Here is a 21,425-nt window from a genome sequence, read left to right as displayed (position 1 = left end):
CATTAAAAGGGGAAAACGTGTCAGGAAAAAGCTGCGACTCAGCTCTGTGGGAAGGGGGAAAGGCACAGAGCAGGCAAGGGAGGAGAGCCAGCTCCTGCATGGGAACTGGATGTGAGCCACAGCTGGGAGCGGCCATGGGAAGGGGGGGCCAGGCCATGGCAGCGTCAGCTAACCCCTCCAGGTGAGAGGTCCCAGGACCCAATCCCAGGAGTTCACCTGGGTCCCCTGAGGAGTTTTCTCAACCCAATACCCCATTCTTCCAGGAATATCTGAGACGTTAAACTGACTTTTGAGACCCATCCATCAGAGACCTTCACAAATGGGACCATGTTTAGAGAATGTGCCCAGACTGAGCGAAGGACTTGACACCGCTCTCTATGAGCAGTGGCCGAAGGAACTGGAGCTGCTCGGCCTGGAGAGGAGATGGCCTGTGGGGGCCACTGAGCCAGGGTCACAGCCAGCAGCCCGAGTGTGTATGCCAGGGGATGGGATGCTGAATGAGGGCCAAGGAGTGGAAGCTCTTGAAGTACGGACTGTCAAGCTGAGCTGAGGAGATGCCATCTAACAAGAACCTTGACCCAGGGATGCTGGCTGCGGCAAGAGGTAGGGAAGCTCACCGCCACGGGAGGTGGCCGTGGAGGCCAGGCCCTGATTATCGAGGATGCTGTGGAAGGAGTTTCTGGGCACATACCTGCTGGTGTCCGGCCACCCCCTTCTTGCCTACGCCTTCCGTCTTTGGTGAGCCTGGCTGACCACAGGCGTCCTCTTTGCCGCAGCTCATCAACAACTTCTTGAGCTCCAGGTTTTCCTCCCTGGGTCAGAGGCAAACAGAGAAGTCACGTTGCTGGCCCTGTGTTAAGGAGGCCAGGGTTCTCAGACCTACTACTCTTCCAAAGCGTAGCTGAGTCCTGGAGGAAAAGGTGGTACCCCAAACCAAAGAAGGAATCCCTAGGCCCCTTTGCTGGCAATCTGGGATTCTCTAGAAGTCTCTGGTCATCAACAGCAGGGTTTCCCAATGGTGGGGCCTCTGCACACATGACATCTCCAGGATGTCACCCAAAACCTTCATTAAACGACTCCGATCACACTCCATGGAGCAAGTTACACTCTTTCCAGTCGGCTTCAAACCTCCTATGTAGAGCAGGGAACATTCTCAGCTGAGGCCAACAGGTCTGGAGCTCTCCTCCAGGATGTGCTCGTCTGCCTTATTCACAGGAAGGGGCAGGCTTCAGGCTCAGAGCCTCCCGAGGGCCATGGCACTTTGCCAGAACTTAGTAAGACCCTTTCACGTTTGCTGTATTTCTTGCTGGGGTTGTCTTCTATTCATAGGGAATGCGGTTTTCTATTAACTCCAAGTTTTATTTATTCGGTTAATAGCAAGTTTTTTTTAATCATAATTTTCAGTAAAAACACGATTCAAATCAAAGCAAATTCTTAAATCGAGAAGCTAGGTGACATATAACATAATGGAAAGTGTTGATGTGGGTTCAGGTATGACTAAAATAGGGAAAATATTTACGTGTATTTGCCAGCTAAGCTTCCATGTCATAAGAGAAAAACAGAGAAGTGAAGTGGCTTTCCACAGGTCACACAGCAGGGACTTGCACTCTTGCCTTCTAGCCCTGAGTCTTTCCTCCACCTGGGGTCTCAGATCCATGGATGGAGTCATTATGGCTCTAAAATCTCCAAGAGTTTGGCCAGGGACTCACTCAAAATGGCACAGGGACTCAGTAGTTACCTGTTGCACTCCCTGGGCCCCAGTCTCCCCTCCGCACAATGCGGGGTCTGACCTGAGTAATCTCGAAGGGCCCTTCAAACTCGGACAGGCAAGAGCACTGTTTCTCAAGTGTGATCCCGGGTCTACCCACATCGTAATCCCAGAGGCCCTTGGGAAAATGCCTAGGCCTGTCTCACATCCACTGCATCAGGAGCTCAGCTGAGGAGGGAGGGCTGGGAGTGGGAACTCTCCCAGACCGCAGTGACTCTGAGGCACAATGGAGAGCCAGAAGGCAAATGAGGGACCCCTGACAGTAGGGAGGAAAACGGCAGGACATGATGGTGACCAGCAGAGGGCAGCAGAGTCCTGAGCCCTCTCCCAGCTGTCCCAGCAGCAGGTCGGCTGCTGTTAACAGGCCAAGGGGGCAAGTTCCCAAGGAAGGAGCATAATTTGTGCAGACCTTCTTCTGAAGCTCTCAAGGCCCTTGAGAACAGTATTAAAAAGGCCAGAGAGGGCACCCAAGGAGAAGGACCAGGAGACCCGACATCAAAAGCCTCAGAGCCCTCAGCCCACAGCCCAGAAAAATCAATGCCAGGCACTACCCTCTCTTCCTGCCTGTCTGGCTCCTCGCTCCTGAGGAGCCAGGACTTACCGCAGCCTCTCAGCAGCCTGATCCCGCTGTTCCAGGCCCTTGTCCAGCTTGGCCTTCAGGGCCTCATTCTCCTTCCGAAGCTGCTCACACAGGGTCTGCAAGGCCGAGAGGTAGACGGGGGGCAAGGTGAGGGCAGTGGTGCCTTCTAAGTGCAGGCTGACAATGGAGGCCAGGGGAGGGCCACAGCCACACCAGGTCCCAACACACGATCCCCTTTGCGTGGCCTCAGCAAGGCCCTCTCAGGACGGCTGGGAATCCAGGCACTAGGCCCATACTGGCTCCTCTATGCGTCCCCTCCCTTGGGAGCCAGCCATAAGCATGCATGACCAAGAATCAGTCATGGGCCCTTCAGGTCTTGCTAGGCAGAGTTCCATCCCCCCTCCTCTTCTATTGCCGTTCCCACAGACAGAACACGCTTCCTCACCAGCCCTCCCCCAGCTGACTTTAACTCCTGCTTCAGCTCTTAGCCTAAACATCCCTTTGTCAGAGAAGTCCTCTCTGACTCTCACACCTTGGGGGAGTGAGGTCACTGCCTTTATCCTTGCTCACGACCCCTGCTGTCCCCCTGCTTAGGACCTGTGACAAGGACAGCTGAAGAGCCACAGTCTGTGAGCACCCAGAGGCCCCGGAGCCCCTCCCCACTCTCCTGTCCGCCGTCAAATCCCCAGCCCAGCTTGGGACCTAGCGCAGCCAACACTCAACTCTGCTGAGGGAATGCCCGACCACATGACTGATCGGCCCAAGTGAGGAGCGGTGTCCTAGGAGGCCCGTGAGCTAGTCAACCCAGAGAAGGTCAGCGCCTTCTGGTGTGGTCAGATGGCGAGAAAGGGCATTTGCTCAAGACCTCAGCAAGGTCTCAGACGCCGCTCGGGCTTGCTTCACTTCAGGGACACAGCTCCCTCCTCTCCACATGGGGACGATGGTTCCTCCTCTGCCTCCTTTACAAACAAGACCCTCTGGGGCTGGCCAGTTCCCCCTGCTATCTGAGGACTCCTTCTGGGAGGTGGGTGGGGCAGACCTGGAGGGCGGGGGGTGCGTGATCCCCATGTCCGTGCGGAGGTGCTCACTCTTTAGACACATACTTGGTGAGCACCTAGTAGGCATCACGTCCATGGCCCGGTGCTCTTCCACTCACTGCCTCATGGGAGCCGCACGGCTTCCCCAAAGCTACTGAACTCATCTCCGTTTTAAAAGCCTGGCCGGTGCAGGTGAAGTGATTTGCATGAGGTTGCACAGCTGCTAAGAATCACCACTGGGATTCCACTCCATGTGACAGATGGAAACTGGGGTGTCCCCTCACCCCCTGCCCCCTGCACAGAGAGGGGAGGGAAGGCCTGTAGCTGGGCCGGCGCACAGCTGGTGGTGATCACAGCCTACCACCTGCTCCCCTCCGTTTCCAAGTCCCGGGCTCTCTGCCATCACCTGCCTACTCCTGGCCCATGAAAGTGAGCAGCAGCGACGTGTGTTCGCTGCTGGGCTGGCCCAGGCACAATCCTCTGGTCTCTCTCCCTGGTGGCTGGGGCTGCCTCACAGCCCAAAGGGCATGCGATGCCGGGGTGTCTGTCGGCCTGGGCCTCTCAGTAACTGAGGAGTGGAAACAAGTCCCACAGGATCCGTGGGAAACCTGTACGGTAACCAGGGAGACTTTAGAGTTGTCTGTTTCCACAGCAAAACCTAGCCCTTTCTGACTAACACAGGGGAGACCCGGGAAGGCTGCGTGGAGGAGAGAGCCTGGAAACGGAGGCTGGCAGGACACAAGGGATCTGAGGTCGAGGGGGCGGAAGACTACCCTGACCGGTTCCAGTGTCTAGCAGAAGCCTTGCACCATACCTGCCTTTGACGGTGTTTGCGGAGTGAACCAAGAAACAAATCAATGAATAAATGAGGAGAAACCGGATTAATGTGCCTCCACCCACAGGCTAGGCAAATGCCCAGGATGCCATGGCCCTGGGTGGGAACAGAGTATCCTGCTTCTGGTCACGAAGGGAAGGCCGGGACAAGGACTTGTGTGCTGTCTACCTGCCAGTGGAGAGGGCCGCTTCCTCCAAGTCTTTGGGCAAATGCCTTAGGCACAGAACAGCTAACGGAGGATGTCACCAAGGTCATTACCTTCCATCAAAGGGGCCGAAAGAGCAGACCTGTGAGGTCATTTGATCACTAACTCACTCACTCAAAAATGTGCATGAAACACCTGCTATGTGCTGGCCCTGGGACACAGCAGTGACCGTGCCAGGTAAGGACCTGGCCGGAGGAGGCTTACAGTCCAGCAGGGAGCGCAAGGCAACAAAATCAAACACAAAGTGGATAAGCCACTGAATAAGATAAAATTAGTACCAACTATAACTAAGAGCCAAGAAGGCAACACATTAAGAGCTTGATACATAAAAAAAATACCAGAGGTTAGCAGGACCCTCTCTTATGAGGCCTGGTATCGATCCCCATTTCAAAGCCAAAATGTCGGCTCTCGGGATCTCACTGCACGCAGTGCATCACGTTCACCTCCCTGGAGCTCGGCCTGGACACTGCTAAGCCTCTGATGGCGGAAAGACATCACCCTCAGCCTGCCCCCCCCCCCCCACCGAGACCCTCATGGTGTGCTCTGGTCACTCCCCTCAACACACACCTCCTTCATGGGGGGGTGGGAGTCCTGCACTCTCCCTGAGGTCCTCTGCCCCTCACCTCTGTCCTCACACCTGTCTCCAGCCTGGACCCTGCTCTTGTCAGCTAAGCCCTTCCCAAGGTCATACACAGCAGACCCCTCCCCCACATACACACAACAACTGGAGCATCTTGAATGTCTGCTGACATCAACGAGACCACAGATGAGTGACTGAACACTGACTGGCATGAAGGGAGGAAGGAGGCCTTGGGTCCCCTTAGCGCCTCAGTTTCGCCATCTGGGAATCCTTCTCTGCCCCAGGCCCTTGAGGCTAAGATCCCCAGCCTGGTACGGATGACTGAGCCCCATGAAACCCTAACAGTGACCACATGCTGCGTCTGAGGCTGCCCCAGGTGCTCCATCAGGACAGCAAGTGAGGCATTCCCGACTCCGTGTTACTGAGAGGGACTGTGCATGACAGAGAGGATAAGTGACCTGTCCCTCCTCATACAGCCGAACAAACAAAAAGTCCCTCTTGGAAGCAAGGACCATTCTACTCCAAGGCCCGGCCCAGCCCAGGAGGGAACCTGACGTCACGGCCACGGCACAGGGAGGGTTGGGAGGCGGGGAGGGTGCTTCGGGCATGGGATTCAGAGCACGATGGACTGCGGGCTGAATCCCAACTCTTCCACCGCTAGAGGCAGGGCTGCCACCAAGCGCCCACGCCCGCTCCCCAGTGGCACCCCCAAGCGTGACATTCGCATTGCCCACACGCGTTTTCCAATTTCTTGCCTCTTCCTCCTGCCTTCCCACAACTTCCTGACCTTGCTCGCCACCCTGAACAGTAAGCCCAGGGTCAGCCCCCAACATTACCCTCAGACGGGCCCCTGGGACCGCTGGTTCCCCAGGAAGAGCGGGGTTGGAAGAGGCGGAGAGAGAGCACACCTGCCGCCCCCCCCCCCCCCCCCCCGCAGTCAGCCTCACCTGCAGGATGGAGGTGCGCTGCTCATTCTTGTGCACCTTGGAGGCCAGCCGGTTGAACTCGAGGGCCATGCGGCCCAGGTGCGTGAAGAGCTGGCTGTGGTCCGGCTCCTCAGCACACACGCTCAGTGTGCTCTCCAGGCGCTGCAAATGCAGCATCAGGTTGCTGTCCTCGTGGGGCAGGGGACCCAACGCCTGGTGGGGGGGGCACACGGACCACTCATCACCAGCCATTCTCCTTCAGCTGCCCCCGCTGTGCCTCATGACTCAGTTTCCCCCCGAGCCCTACACACCCCAGGGAAATTCTCTAGTTACACGGGTTCCCTGTCTGGGTCTGACTCCCGAGGCAGGACCTGGGACTCCCAGGCCACAGGCTGGCTCATCAGATTGGGTCCACCTTCCTCCCACACTCTGGGCCTCACTGGGTGCCTGCAGGTAAACCGCTCGTCCACCAGGCCTCCGAGTCCTCTAATAAATGTACACACACTTCTCCCTTCCCTTCTGCCTCACAGGGTTCTCAGGAGGATGAACGAGATGTGAAAGCTGCAAGCCCAGGAGAGGGGTGTCCCTTTATAAACAGCACAGCTTCTTTGGTTCAGGGACTCGACTAGGGAGCCATGCAGAAACCTATACTACTTTTGTGTCTATAGGTGTACCCCTTCTGGGGAATGGTCCAAGCACTCATCGATTCCTCAGAGAGCACAAGAGTCAAAAGGGGTCAAGAACCACTCCTCTAGAAGGTTCAAATAGCCCCAATCTAGTAGTGCATGTAAGAAATGAAGCAAACTGTGGGAGTCTAATCTCAGTAATCAGTCTCTATCTCTCTCTCTCTCTTTAGGCACCTCTTCTGTCTAGACCATTCTTACCAGACAATGGTACCTTAGTTATGCCAACACCAAGCCTAAGGATCCTCACTGGCCCCTCAGAGCTCACTGCATCGAGCCCGGCTCCCTTGCTGGGTATCTGATTCCCCACCATCCCCTGCCTGGACCTCCATACGCCAGGCCCCATGCCTCCTCAGTCTTCATTCCCACAGTGCCCCCTCTGCCCATCCTTCCCAGCCGGGCCCACACTTCAGCTCCTCCAGCATCCTTCCCTAAACACTTATGGAAGTCACAGACGTCAGCGCTGTGGGGAGCCTCAGGGCTCAGGCTGAGAACCCACAGTACGGGCAGAAGGAACTTGCCCAAAGTTGCCCAGTGACTCAGTGGCAGAGCCGGGACTGGAACGTCAGCTTCTGACTCTTGATCCAGCACCTGCCAAGCTGAGCTCCCTTGTCTCTGCACTCGGCTGCCCTGGAAGAGCCCCACGGGCACTGCATGGAGTTCGGCAAATGCCTCCGCGATATTGTTAGCACCTTATCCTCCCAGGAGATGAGGCTGCTGCTTCTGCTGGGCATTCGCTCTCCCACTGCCTCTTCCCACAGAGGATCACAGGTGCTGACTGCTGCTCTATTTAAGGCTCGTGGACCGTTTCATCTCCATGATCTCTCCCACCAGCCTGCAAGCTCCCGGGGAGCAGGGAGGCTGTCTTGCCTTTGCTTGGTGCAGACGAGGCACAGAGTGGGGTAGCACGATGCAACTACTGGGCCAAGGTCATAGAGTGACATACTCTCTGAGCAGGGGCAGGGCGGGGGGGGGGAGGTGGTGGTGGCGGGGAAGGGCACTGTCTTTCCTCCTCAACCAGCATCTCAGAGCCTCCAGGGACAGAGCAGAACCTTTCTGATGCTCAGACCTGCCCGATCCGGTGAGGAGCCACTTGTCACTGAGGGCCTGCTAGTGTAAGCCAGATGACCACTTGACGGGGACCCTGCACTGTGGGGGGACTGACAGACACAACACACCACCAGTGAATCAAGGAGCAACACCTGCCCCTTAGTCCTCAGTGGGAGGAGGAAATAGGAACCATGGGGAAGAGTCAGGCCACTTCCTGCCTTATAATCAGCACCGAAAAAATCTCAAAGTGGACACAGAGGCAGAAGGAGGAGAGGACAGGACTTTTTAAAACTTATGAACAATGTTCTAGACCTTCTGCAATGGTTCTCCACTAAGTCTGTCATTTCAAGAGAGAGCAGAGGGGAACAGAGTTGGCGTAAAGGCAGCAAGCAGGGTGAGGTATGGAAAGAGGGTGCTGGAGAGACACCTCCAGAGCTGGAGGAGTGTGTGTGTGTGTGTGTGTGCATAAACGCCCTAGAAGGAGACCCGGGAGGCGCAGTGAGCCTGCACAAAAGGGTAAATCACCTGCCTTGAGTTGTTCAGGGCTTCTCTGGCCCTTTCTCCTCCACCCAGGCTGGAGCCCACAGGCCCAGAAGCTGACTCACTGTGTGTGGAGGTGCCCAGCACAAGGCCAAGACTAGCGGGGCTGGCAGTGTGCCTAGGCTTTCTCAATGGTCGGGTGCCTGTGCGGCCCCAGTCGGGGAAGTCATCGGCCAGGAATTTGCATATGTGAGCGAGAAGCGCCCCCTGCCCCAGCCCCTTGTGTATCCCCAAGTGACTCCAGAGTACCCCAGGGATGTGAGCGATCCTGTGCCTCTCTGCCAGCGCCAGGTGACTGAAACAGAGAGGAGACGTGGGATGAGCCGAGACCCGCCATCCACTCACCTTTGTGTTTCTGGTGTGGCCGCCGCTTGCCGGGGGAGAAGTCTGGTCGTCGGCGGGGACCACTTCAAATTCGGAGGAGGTGCCCTGCACAGAAAGGGAATTAGGGACTGCCTGAGAGAACACCACCTCGCCCCTCTGGGGCCTCGTGACAGAGCAGGAGCTCATCCGGGCAGCCCCTCTGTGCACAGACTGCGCCCATAGGGCAATTCCACATGGCTTCCTGTGAGCCCCCACAGCAGGATTCCCAGCAGGTCTGCCCGCACCCCACTGTGTGATGTGAGGTCACTTTCTCCTCCACAGCCAGTTTCCTCATCTGTAAAACGGGGATGTGGGGCTAGTGACCTTGAACTGCTAACTAGCTCGTTAGGCCTTGCACATTTAGAATGTTCACAAATTCCAGTGTTTCTCAAAGCAACCTACAGAGAGATTAGAGGGCCCTATCCCCTTTGGACAGATGAGGAAACTGAGGGCATGTCGTTAGTTCATGCAAAGGCAGGCAGCACAGATCGCGGTTAGCAGGGCCCATACGAGGGCAGTCCTGGGCTGGCTTTGCCAACCCAGTCCTAGAGACTTCAGAGGCGTGGACCAATCTGCAATAAGGCCCAAGGATACGTCAACAAATCTGGAGAGCCCTTCAGAAGTCACCCAACTGCAGGGTGGGTGGCCAAGGACTTTCAGACGATTCACACCTCTCAGCCATACCACACAGGACGCATGGTTGTGTAACCAACGGACAGGCCAGTGGTTCCCCTCAACCAGGAATTGGCTCTGGGACTGCAGTTGAATCTGGTCTCCAAGGACTATTCCAGCTCTTCCCTCATCCCAGGAATGGGCAGACAGGCAGAAGGGTCTCTGCACTCAGCTTTGGCTGAGCCTCCCCGCCACCAAGAACCCAGCTCGGGATCCTGGCCCCACCCTGCTAAGCATCCCTTTCACCTCCACTTCCCCAGTGGTCTGCATGACCTTACAACAAAATGTTCTTCCCTGTCTGGACCTCATCTGTAGGATGAAGACCCTACACCATATGACCACTATGGCCCCTTCCAGTCCTAAGATACCAAGAAGAACTTTTCAAGGAAAATCTAGAGAAAGTACTTTCTGAGCCCCCCTGGAGAAGAAGAGGTCCGGGTCACATCTATCCAGTCTCCCAGCACTGTATACAGTCAACACACGCTCGGCATTATGCAACTCAGTAGATGGGAGGAACGCCCTGTGCATCCCGGGGTGTTCCTGGTTAAGTGTTAACTATGACCTTCATTTGAAAACAGGGAAAGTGAGGCCCCAAGGAGACAGAGATCAACTTGCCCAGTATCACCTAGCAAGTCAAAACCCAACGGTTTTGACTTCAACCCTCTCTCTCCAAATTCCTGTATCTACCAACTTTTAACTTGCCCTTGAAGTCCAGGCAACTTTCGGCCATGGTTCCAAAGGTAACTTACGCTGGATGGAGGTTTTTGGACCGGCTCGGGTTTGTCACTGGGGTGTGCGGGGTCAGCAGGCGGTGCTGGGCCACCTGCATCCTTTCCTGGAGAATTGAGAACACATGGATAAGCAGCAGGGAAAGGGGGAAAGCCCATGTCCTGCGCCCTCGAGGACAGCCCGGGCCAGAAGCTTTCTCAGCGTTCCCTACATGAGTCTGGGAAAATGGGAGGTGGTCACACCGGCGGCAGGTAGCCTAGGAAAATGCTGGAATAATGGGGACAGAACCTGGGTGGAGAGACATCTTCTCTGCACTTGCTGGGAAAAATCCCAAGGTGGCCTCTGCTCTTCACTACCCTGGACATGCCTCTGTGAGGACAAGGGGGACACTTCATGACTAACCAAATATTTTTATATTTATCATCTCAGCCAATACTCGGGACAGCTCTGGATCTCCACTTTCAAGTAATGAAACGGGAGGCCAGGAAAGGTCACCAACCGGCCCACAGTCACATGGCCAGCAATGGCAAAACCAGGACTCAGACTCAGCTCTCCCTGACCTCCTGGAGCCGCTGGAGAGTGGCTGCATGTCCCCCTCAGGGGGTGGGCCCGAGGCCAAGCTGGGACTCCGAATTCACTGCTGAGCAGACCAGTGGAGGCTGGAAGCTCCCGCCGACTACAGCGCAGTGGGCTCTGGGATCATCACTTTCTTCACTCCATTCAGCGAAGGTAACCCCAGCCAGCGGAAGGCCGGCACACGGGCCTGGGCCAAGACCAGAGGCAGGCTGCAGCAGAAGGCACCTGAGCCTCACATGAGGGGACCTTTGCTTCCCTGGTCCCTGACCTTGCTCCAGTCGGAGACATGCCAAGGAAAGTGTGGTGACCCCACTCAGGACTGCAAGCCTTCCCCCTAGTCAATGTTTCCCCTTTAATAGGTGTGCGGGTACCTGACACCTGAAATACACTGCAGTAGGCTAACAGGAAATCCAGATTCCTCCACAGGCCTCAGTCTCCCCCATGGTAAGATGGAACAAGTGGGGCCAGCCCGAGAGCTTTCGACCCATGTGCCAACTCTAAGCAGCTCGAAGCGGCTGCCTGGAACTCAATGCCTGGCACACAGTAGCTGCTCATTAAAGATGTGCTGAACAAATACGCTGCCACAGACCCTGAGGCCACATCCTGGGTGCAGGGGACTGTGACCCATCACTAAGGTGTGCCAGGGCCTCTGGAGTGCTGAGTTCCCAGCCACTTTTGGACAGAATGATTTTGAGGTCCCTTCCATGTCTGACCTTCTAAGGCATACTGGAGATAAAACACAAAGAGGAGGAGGGTCTGTGACCTCAGGACCAATGGAGGCGATGTGGGTTTCTGAATGAAGAGGGAGGCCACTGCTCAGATCTAGAGAGTTAGGAGTCTGGGGAAAGGCAGCGGCCCACCCGGGCCCTCCTCATACTTGTGAGCTCGGCCAGGTGATCATAGGAGGCCAATGAGGAAGATGGCGTTGGGAGCAGCTCGCTGTCCTTGACCAGCTCCTCTGCCTTCTGCCGCAGTCTGGATGCTTCCATCTGGGACTCTTCCAAAAGCTCCCCTGGGGAGATGATGGGGAGCAAAGGAGTTACTCAGATCAGTGTACCCGTTCTCCCGGCCCCACACCCCTAAGCCTGCTTCTGTGTAGCTTCTGATGCTGCGGGCCCTGGGCTGTGGCCCAACCATCGCCCTGTGGGCTGAGTGCGACACACATCATTCCAGCCCCCAAGCAGAGATGGGTAGGGAAAGAAGGGGCCGGCAATCAGGGAAAATGGAGTAGAGGGGAACCGAAAACAAACTCCTGGCCTCCAGGCACTGTCTTGCTGACCCATTCCTGCCATATCTGGCCAGGGACTCTACAGAAAGCCAGGGGCTTTCTGAGACCAGCCATCATGGCCCCTGGGGCCTACCCACAGCCTACACCCGCCAGTCAGGGGGCTGCCTGAAGGGAGGAGACCTTTGGTAATACCACCACCCCTCTGGGCCTGAGTTTTCCTTCTACAAGTGGAAAATGAGGAGTTCCACTCCCCCTTGCCTAATCTGCCATTCCAAGCAGAGATCTGCCAAGCAAGGAGTAAGCAGTTAGAAAACTGGGGACCTATGCTCACCCCCCAAGGCCTACGGCCAGAGAAAGTGACAGCAAAGCAAAGGAAGAGTTTCAGGGGTACGGAGAGCAAAGGGACTCCTCTGGACAGGACATCAGGGAATCCTTCACACAAGGGAAGAGATGGCATCTGGTCTGGTTCAGTCATAGGGACATGAGCAGACTTGCTCCAGGCAAAGGGGACAGCTTGAGCAAAAGCCAGGAAAAGAGAAATCAAGGGACCTATCCCTGCGTTGCTTCAAGCCGGGCTCAGCTCCCTGCTCCAACACTTGGGGACTGTGCCCTTGCTGGCCTGGTGAGGCCAGCTCTCCCATTTCTGGTGCTTCCAAGAAGACGAGGCCATTCTGTTTCCATGTGCACAAACTGGACCTTCCAGCTCCTCCCCGCTTCCCCACCCCACCCCTCCTTCTAGGTCACTGGGGTGTCCTGAGTCCAGCCCCCATGGCGCTGCGGAATTGGGGCCAGGGAACCAGGGCCGGGGACGCTGCCAACATGCTACAGGAGGGCGCAAAGACAGAGCTGTGCGGCGGGAGCCAGCGCTGGGCCCGGAGGGGCGGAGAGGGAGGGCTCGGGCGAGGCATAGTCCAGCAGGCACGGCAGGCTGCGGGAGGAGGCTTGCAGGGGGCGGCAGCAGGCTCTGTTTTACCTAACATCTTTATCCCTTGCATTTTTTCCTTCAGGCGGGAATTCTCCTCCACTAGGCGCTCAAAAGTTGCGGAAGCCTCTCCCAGAGGCAGGCCGCCCCCGGGGTCGTAGATCCGGTATGGTCCTCTCCCTTCCATGAGGGTGGCTCAAGCCCTGCCGTGGCGCCCACGGGGCTGTAAGGACAACACAGCATGTGAGGGGGCTGGCCAGGCCATTGACGTACCCCAGTCCGTCAGCGCCCCCGCAAGGTGGTCCCCATCACCTCGGAGAGAGCACAGCGCTCAAGGCTGGTCTGGCCACAGGATGCCAGAACAGCAGAGTCACCCCCTTTGAACCGTGTCTCTATGAAGAGACAACCCCAGAGCGCCACCTGTTTCTTCAAGCGGCCTCACTGCCCTGCTAGTTCATTCGGAACAGCAACCCACCCGAGGTGCCAGTGGGGGCTACAAGAAAGAGCAATGAACTTGGGAGTCAAACCACCTAGTTCCTGTCCTGTCGGCGGGGTCCAGAAGGAGGGGGACCCTACAGCCCCAGCACCCAGCTCCGTAGAGCTATGAAGTGAGTGCCCAGTGAACATTCAGTGAATGAATCAACAATCTCGCCATTGGCTCACTGCGTGATGGCGGGCAGTCCCTTCCCCACTCTGAGGGGAAATGAAAGTCTTACACTAAATCAGTGATCTTTAGACTAAGACGCCCAGGGCCCTAAGGGATAAGCAAGTCAATCCAATCCCAGGTTTCATTTATAGGTACGTCTTCTTCTCTAAGAGAAAGAAGAAGAAGAAAACACCCTGACTAATATTTAATATACTAACTGACACGGTCACCCTCGTCCTTCAGTCCCGTATCGCGTACGGTCTGTCCCCTACAGTTCTAATGAACAGATGAATTTTCCATCCAACCGCTATCTACTCATGCCAGCCGGGGTTTTGCATCAGTGAGTTCAGTTTCATCTGCTTTATTTCATCTGACATCGCCATGCGAAGTGGTCTCAGAATCCCAGTTCTGTAACTTAGTAGAGAAACGCCCTCCTTCCATTCATTCCTTCATGTATTATCTACTCTGTGCTAGGTACTAGGCTGGGTGCTCGGAAAGGAGCAGCTAATAAGACAGACAAAAAGTCCTCCTGAGCTCGCATTCTAGTGGCCAAGACAGACAGATGATAGAAAGGGAGTTAAACACAGTATTGGAGGTGATTAAAACATCTATGAACAAAAGTCAAGCGGGGAAGTATGAGGCAGGGACTTAAATTTTAGGTGGAGCTGTCAGGAAAGGCCTCACAGAGAAGGAGGCATTTTAGCCAAGACCCAAAGGGGTTGAGGGAACTAGCTAGCTGGGGGAAGAATATTCTAGGCAGAGAGAAGAGTTAAGTGCAAAGGCCCTGAGGCTGAAAACCTGATCTGGCTTCCAGCCCTGCAAAGAGCCAGCCAACAGGAAAGAGCTCCAAAGGGCTTCACTGGGGGCCTCAGAAGGACTTGGGGCCCTAAAACCCAATCACCACCCCCAGAGCAAAAACTGCTTCAGTCAGGAATCCACAAAGGCCCTTTGAGCACCCACACAGGGCTCATTGAAAGAAAAGAGCGAACAAGGATTAATAATGACAGCCCCATTCATTAATCAGGACTGATCATGACAGCCCCCTCGCCAGGCACCGCACTCACCACTTCGGGGGCATTATCTGCTGTGAGCCACTCAACAGCCTTAAGATATGGGCTACTTTAGCCTCGTTGTCTGAGGGAGGCTCCATGAGGTGAAGTAACGCAGCCAGGATCCAGTTCTGCCTCAGCAAGCGAGTTAAATTAACGCCCTGCCACACGGGCTCCACATCCCCAAACGAGACTCAGACCCAAGGGACGGACAGCGAGTTCCAGCCTGGGGAATGACACCTGCGCAGCCATCAGGTACCCTCTGGGCTGTTTCCCCTACCTCATGCAGAAGAAATAATAAGGATTTTGCCCCAAGGGTCCGTATTACCACGGAATGACACTGGCCAGAAAGAAAAACAGCGTTCTGGTGAGTGGGACCCCTTCCCGAAAGACTGAGAAGCAGAAGATGAAGACACACTTCGAGAGGCAACCCACGCCCAGCTGGGCCCCACAGAAGCAAAGGACAGCTGCCCACACAGCCAACACAAAAGTCATCACTTAGTTTAGGGGGGACTTGTTTTCGACTTGAAAAGGTCAAAGTTACCGAACAGAGCAATTCAAGCGGGCAAGTGTTCACTGAGGTACGAGACGGTGCGGATAAAGCACTTAGCACCAAGACTGGCACATCACAAGCTGCTCAAGATGCTGGCAGACGTGGGGGGCGGGGGGTCCTTCCTCTGCGCTCCCCACTCCTCAGGGGCCTCTCCAGCGACACACTCACGGCTCAGGATGTAGGGCACGGGGCTGGTGTACGCAGCTGCGCGCCCGACAGAGAAGGTCCTAGAGGGGGAGCGCAAATGCTCATCTGTCACCAGCACAGGTCTGGCGCCTGGACGGTGAGCCATGACCGAGAACGGAACGGACTTCCCAAGTGGGGACACAGAGGGCTGGAGGAGGCATGGAGGCTCTTCTGTTGGTAAGTGGCCCAGTGTGTCCTGGATCCTGCTCTCCCCTCTGCACTCGCCCTCAACAGAACTCACAGCTGATGTCATGATGTGGGCATGTTCTCTGCTCCACTCCAGCCCAGCTGACCTGGGGCTCCCTGAGAGCAGGGCCAAGCCCACCCCATCTGCCAGGGTTTCTTCAAAGCAGCCCAGAACAGACCTTCAGTAAGCCTCTAGAGACACTGAAGGACCAAAGGGACCTGGGACCTGCCTCTGTGCTGAGAGGCCGTGTGAAAGCGTTCTCAGAGCACGACTGTGACCCGCCAACCAGCGGGACTCTGGACACTTCTGGAACCAGGCTGAGCTCCACCGTGCTCCCTCAGAGATGCCCAGACATGTGGCCAAGTGACAGAGCAGGGTGCGGGGCACAGGAATTGAAACCCCATCTCCACATCCTCCATACTGTGTGATGCTCAGGTTCTCCCTCAGCATTGGGGAGCTGACACGGAAGGGGGTTCAGGGGAGCCAAGAGAGGAACAAGCAGGGCTACCCTCCCCCCCCAATTGTGGCCTCGCAGGCAGAGCTCAGGGGCAGGGCACGAGAATAGGCTGGCGGGCAGTAGGCCAACAACCAACACAAAGCAGCCCGGTGTGAGAAAACCCTCTCTGGAGCTCAGGGGAGCCACCCAGGGGAGGGCCTGGACTTCTGGAGGGAAGAAACACAAAAAGAGAAGCAGGGAATTTCCATGTCCTGCTGACCTCATGCCCAGATGGTCAGCGGCAGTTCCAGGATGACTGCCGAGCAGACAGGAACTCTCCTCCTGTCAGTGTTGTTTCTAGAACGTTTCCTGAAAAGGGGAATCATTCCCAGGATGACAGAGCTGGAAGGGAATCTCCAAGTGCAACAGGATGACTCTTTAGCAGGCATCCAGAGGCCTTCTGAGGGAGGGGCTGCGCCACTCTCCTGCCTCCTTGGTAGATGGCTGGTTTCCGCTCACCACAGATGGCAGAATGTGTGTGGAGGCGGCAAGAGGTGCAGACCCTGGGCCCCATGCAGGGCAGTACTGGAGGTCAGTGTCCAGGCATCCTGGGCTTCAGCTCATCTGGCTCTCCCTCATGATATGAGGGCAACAAGTCGGGGCCCAGACATGAAGACCAAGGTCACCCGACATGTCAGGACGGAGCTGGGACCAAACGGTTCTTGCTCTCTCTCTAGTCTGCCCGCTGCCCTCGGCCTCTGTTTCAGCTTCTGCACTGCAGAGCTTTTGGCCCATCGGAGACTATCTTGTGATCATCCATGTGCTGGTGCTGGTGGGGGGAGGGGGGCCCAGGCCCTCCAAAGGAGATGAGTCTGCATAGCCTGTAACATCTGCAAAACGCCTGGTATCTTCCCAGGCTTTGTTTTCTCCTCTGATCATCCTAAAGTCTGGGAAGAAGGCAGGATGTCTGTTTGACAGATGAGGAAACTGAGGCCCACTTGGGAACGTGAATAAGCTCAGACTAAAGGCACCGGGCACGGGCGCCTGGGTGACTCAGTGGGTTAAAGCCACGGGGCACTGGCTGCAGACTGGAGGAAATGAAATTCCCCTTGCCCCCAAAGGAAAAGTCCAAGCAGATTTCTGGTACCGGAAGCTAGGAGGTCCCAGAAGGTCTCCCAGGCCACCTCCTGAGGCAGAGGCAGGGGCTGCCTGGGATGCCGGAGGGAGGGGCTCACAGAGGGCTAAAGGGAAGCGACAGAAAGTCCATAGGTGCTCGCATCTACTCTGCTGCCTTTCACGGCCGTGGGCAAGCCTGTCCACTCTCTGCATGTCGGTTCCCTCGTGTGCAAAGGGAGGAGCCTGGGCTAGAGAGAAAGCAGGGGATGGTGTCGAGCTGGCCTAAGGATCCACGCAGACCCAAGCCTCGGGAGGCAGCAGCAAGGCAAGGAAAGAGAGGCGATCCGACATACTCAGGATGGCACAGCCATGGAGTCAGGAAGAAAGGGTCCCGACACGATGGGGGGTGTGGGGTGAAGCAGGGGAGGTATGCAGCACAACACTGAAAGGGGCTCTGGGGCCCAGGCACACGCCCCTGAGCAGTAGCCCCTGGGGGCCTCATCAGTGTCTGCTTCTCCCTCATCCCAGCCCCATCTGCCCTGTCCACCCCTGGAGGCTGCGTGCCTTTTCTGAGCCTCGGCTGCCTCTGTGGCAGAACAAGGAAAGTGAGAGATTGTCAGACTGATGAAATTAAATGCAACGATATGTGTATGGTGGGAAGGGAGTTCTCACTTTCTACGTCTTACTTCCTGATTACTTGATTTACTCAACAAGAAACACGTTCATTTTATAGTAATAAAATTTCCAAAGTAATAATGATGTGTGTATAGCACCTAGTTAAATATCTGGCACGCAGTGGGTTCTCAGTAAAAGGTTGGGGCAGCCCCATAACTCTGCCCCACCGATTTAGGGCCGAGTCTCCCCCACTCCCATCTACTCCCCCTTTTAATGGAGTTTTTAGGTTCCTCTGCCGGCTCAGTAAGCTAGGTGGTGACACCCACTTAATTTCTTGTAACTGCGAAAGGCCGTTAAGTAGGGACGCTGGTCTGGTCCAACCACAGCCAATGACGATTTGGCTCCCAGAAGCCGATGGACTGAGAAAACACATTCACAAAAGACTGGGAAGCATCTGAGCTTCTTCTTCCTCAGTGGTAGGTGGGACTATCCTGCAATACCCCCCAGGGATGACAGGAAGGCATGAAAGCACCTTGTAAACTAAAGCAAAAATCTCTCCGTATTCGTACTTCATGATGACCTCCGGTTGTCCCCCAAACTCCCATTTCACCGTCTGGGGAACTATGGGCCCAGGGCCACCCACCAGAGTGCCCTTCCTGGCTCCTCACCATGAGCCAAGGGCTTACTCGGTCTTTGCGACAATTCGGTAATAAAGAGGCTGCAGGAGTAGCTTATAATACAGGGAAATGGGCCCGGAAGCCGTGGGATCAAGGCGAGGTCCGCCAGAGCGAACATCTGCCCCTCACTGGGCCTCAGTGTCCCAAAAGAAGGGGTTTGTATTTGCAACACTAGCAATAACACAACACAAGGGATCTACTAGGCAATGTGTAAGGGCCCTTCAAGTTCTGACATTCTGGAACTTGATTTATTATCACTCCCTTCTACAACTGTCTGACCTGGAGAAGGCTGCTCTCCTCAGCTCCAATCCCTCCTAACGCCCACGTGGATTTCCCTGAACCAAGAGTCCTCCTACAAGCGCTCTCCGGGTGCCTTCCCCTCCACCAAGGGCCGTCAGAAACCCACAAATGGTATCTGCAGGGTCCTCCCCTCCACCCTAGCAGGCATCCCGGCTTCAGACCAGCTCGAGGACTGTGTCCCCGCATCTCCTCTGTGTCCTCCCTTCCTCCCCTCCCCTGCCCAGGGAGCCCCACTGCCCCCACCCAGCCTCCAACACCCGGGGCTCCATAGCACAGCCTGGGGATGAGGGGCTGGACCAGAGCCATGAGGGGCCGGAGCCATTGAGAAGGAAGGACAAGGAGTGCCTGCAGTTAAGTCCCTCGCAGATCAGGCACTGGGCTGCCGCTCGAGGCTCACGACCTCGCGCTCTTCTCACTGCACAGAGAGGAAACTTACCCTGTTTTCCAGCAAGGAAACCCCCTCCCAGTTCGATAGTAGGATCTCTAGTTTTCAGATAAGGAAGCAGACTCAGAGAGGTGAAGTCACTTGCCTAAGAACACACAGCTGGTGAGCGGCAGAACAAATAATTTGGGCTCTACGTGTTCAGGCTCCAGCACTGATACCCTTTCCGCTGGCCTGCCACAGCCTAAGAAACAACGGGCTGAAGCTCAGGGGGAGGAAACCAGTCCTGCGTCTGGCTGGAACAGACTCCCAAGTTCCCAGCCCCTGTCTCTACGCACCTCTAATTTTGTATACAGTCAGGTCCCAGTCTGCCCCTGATCCCCTGCAGTCACTGGGGCTTAGAATCTCAGGCTGCAAGGAAGCTCTGGGGAAACACAGTCCTGTGCTTATCCAGTCCCTGGAGCCAAGGGACTCCAGAGGACCATCTTTAGTGACCCCACTTCCTCCCTAAGGACCCTCCCCTGGGTAGCCAACACTGGCTGTAGTTAGGCTACTCCCAGTTCTCCTCCCACCAGTCCTTACACGCTGCCCTCTGGGGTTCTAGAAGCAGGAACACCATATTCCCCTTCTCCAGTCCAGCCCTGAAGACTGCAGCATTCTCTTGAAGCTAATTGGACCCTGTTTCCTGTGCTGTTCCTTGAGGGACTGGCCTGCAGACCCTTCCCTATCCATTCCCCTCAACCCTCTCCCCCTAGCCTATCCGGAGCGAGTCCTGAAACTGGACACAACACCCCAGGTGTGGCTTCCCTGACCAAACAGAGGAACTTTCACCTCCACCTTTTTAGGTATTCTGTTTCTATCGATGCAGCCTTGGGCCACCCACAGCAAAGAATGTCCTTTCTCAATGGTATCAATACCTGCTTGCATGCCTGATTAGCTGAGAACAAAGTGCTCTTACAAAATGTATGCCTTGAGGTTTAGTTATCTATAGGGCCAGAAGTTACTGCCTGAATCAGCAATCCTCTATCTAAGAGTCTAGAAATCTCTGCCGTCACTGCCCACAGGGGCTGAACAAAGAGGTGCATTGTCACCAGCTTTGTAACAGCAAAAATGTCCTACATGTCCACCAGGTTTAATGAACCACGGTGCATTCACCCACTGGATTACTATGCAGCCATCAAAAGAATGGGGCACACTGCTTTGCAAGGACATAAAAAGATGTCCATAAAACATCATTAAAAATAAAAAGCAAAGTAAAATAGAATACTTTTTTTAAGTTTATTTATTTATTTTTAGTACTTATGACCTGGAGACCAAGAGTCGTATTATGCTCTTCCAACTGAGCCAGCAAGGCACCCCAGGATACTATTTTTTTAAACATACAACTACATACATGTCTATGTGTATATATGTACATCTATACGTACGTATACATCATGTGTATACATGTGTATAAAATCTTAAATGTGCATAGGAAAAGGTTTGGAAAGATACATACCAAACTGCTACCGGTAGACCACTCTAGAAAGGGAGCTAGGATAGCGACCAGAAACCAAAGAAACGTTTATTTTACCTACAAAATGTAAACTCTTTTTTAAAAAATTATTTTAAAATATTTTATTTGTTCATTTGACAGAGATACAGCGAGAGAGGGAACACAAGCAGGGGGAGTGGGAGAGGGAGAAGCAGGCTTCCCACCAAGCAGGGAGTCCGATGTGGGGCCCAACCCCAGGACGCTGGGATCACGACCTGAGCCGAAGGTAAACGCTTAACGACTGAGCCACCCAGGTGCCCCAAATTTAAACTCTTTACAAGGGAAATCTACACCTGTTCTACTGAAAAAAATTCTTTCAAAAATATAGTGGGAACAGGGGCAGTACAGAAGAAGGAGAAGATAGCTTGCACTTTTTACTTTATACCTTTGGTATTGGTTGAGTTTGGAGGGGGTTTCTTCAATAATAATGTTATTTTGTAGCTTTTTAAAATAAGTTTTAAAAATAAAAGTGCCTTGGGGCGCCTGGCTGGCTCAGTGGGTTAAAGTCTCTGTCTTCAGCTCAGGTCATGATCTCAGGGTCCTGGGATGGAGCCCCACGTCAGGCTCTCTGCTCAGCGGGGAGCCTGCTTTCTCCTCTCTCTCTCTCTCTCTGCCTGCCTCTCTGTCTACTTGTGACCTCTGTCTGCCAAATAAATTAAATATATATACACACACACACACACACACACAAATATAAGTGCCTTGACAAGGTTAGAATAATAGGGAAGGCCCATTGTTCTGGCACTAAATGAGGCTGGGGGGCCACAGGCAGGAGCTTATTATGTACCTGCCTCATATGGACACATAAGGCTAGAGGTGGAAAATCCAGGAACGAGTTTTCTAGTCAGTGGATGGAGAGCTGGCAACCGCTGGGGAGAGTTTCAACCTGGAATCTACCAGAAAAGATCTGGCTTCAGGAAGGCCAAGGCTGGCCCTGAGGTGCTAAAGATGGGAAGAGAAGCAGCAGACTCTGGATAACCACCCTCAACTGGGACCAGTACAGAGCTCCCCACCCACTGCCTATGGGTCCTCACACCAGGTACACCTGCT

The 21,425-nt window shown here is 55.0% G+C and overlaps 1 protein-coding gene across 3 annotated transcripts in view; it reads right to left on the bottom strand.

Moving 5' to 3' along the window:
- Nucleotides 1-21,425, bottom strand: part of TNIP1 (TNFAIP3 interacting protein 1) — a 43,289-nt gene that overhangs the window by 15,837 nt on the left and 6,027 nt on the right. For 2 of the 3 annotated variants that reach the window (XM_045999560.1, XM_045999561.1), the window contains exons 2-8: nucleotides 12,746-12,917; nucleotides 11,422-11,556; nucleotides 9,989-10,074; nucleotides 8,550-8,633; nucleotides 5,953-6,144; nucleotides 2,370-2,464; nucleotides 692-812 (exon numbers count right to left, since the gene is read on the bottom strand). In XM_045999560.1, coding sequence (XP_045855516.1) covers nucleotides 692-812; nucleotides 2,370-2,464; nucleotides 5,953-6,144; nucleotides 8,550-8,633; nucleotides 9,989-10,074; nucleotides 11,422-11,556; nucleotides 12,746-12,881 — 849 coding nt within the window. In that variant the 5' untranslated portion in view covers nucleotides 12,882-12,917. The remainder of the gene's footprint in view (nucleotides 1-691; nucleotides 813-2,369; nucleotides 2,465-5,952; nucleotides 6,145-8,549; nucleotides 8,634-9,988; nucleotides 10,075-11,421; nucleotides 11,557-12,745; nucleotides 12,918-21,425) is intronic. The other variant, XM_045999562.1, reaches the window with a different exon arrangement.

This window comes from Meles meles, chromosome 3, assembly GCF_922984935.1.
Source record: "Meles meles chromosome 3, mMelMel3.1 paternal haplotype, whole genome shotgun sequence".
In the NCBI taxonomy this organism is placed as follows: domain Eukaryota; kingdom Metazoa; phylum Chordata; class Mammalia; order Carnivora; family Mustelidae; genus Meles; species Meles meles.
Note: the sequence above shows the minus strand (reverse complement) of the source record. Positions and strands in the feature narration are given on the sequence as shown.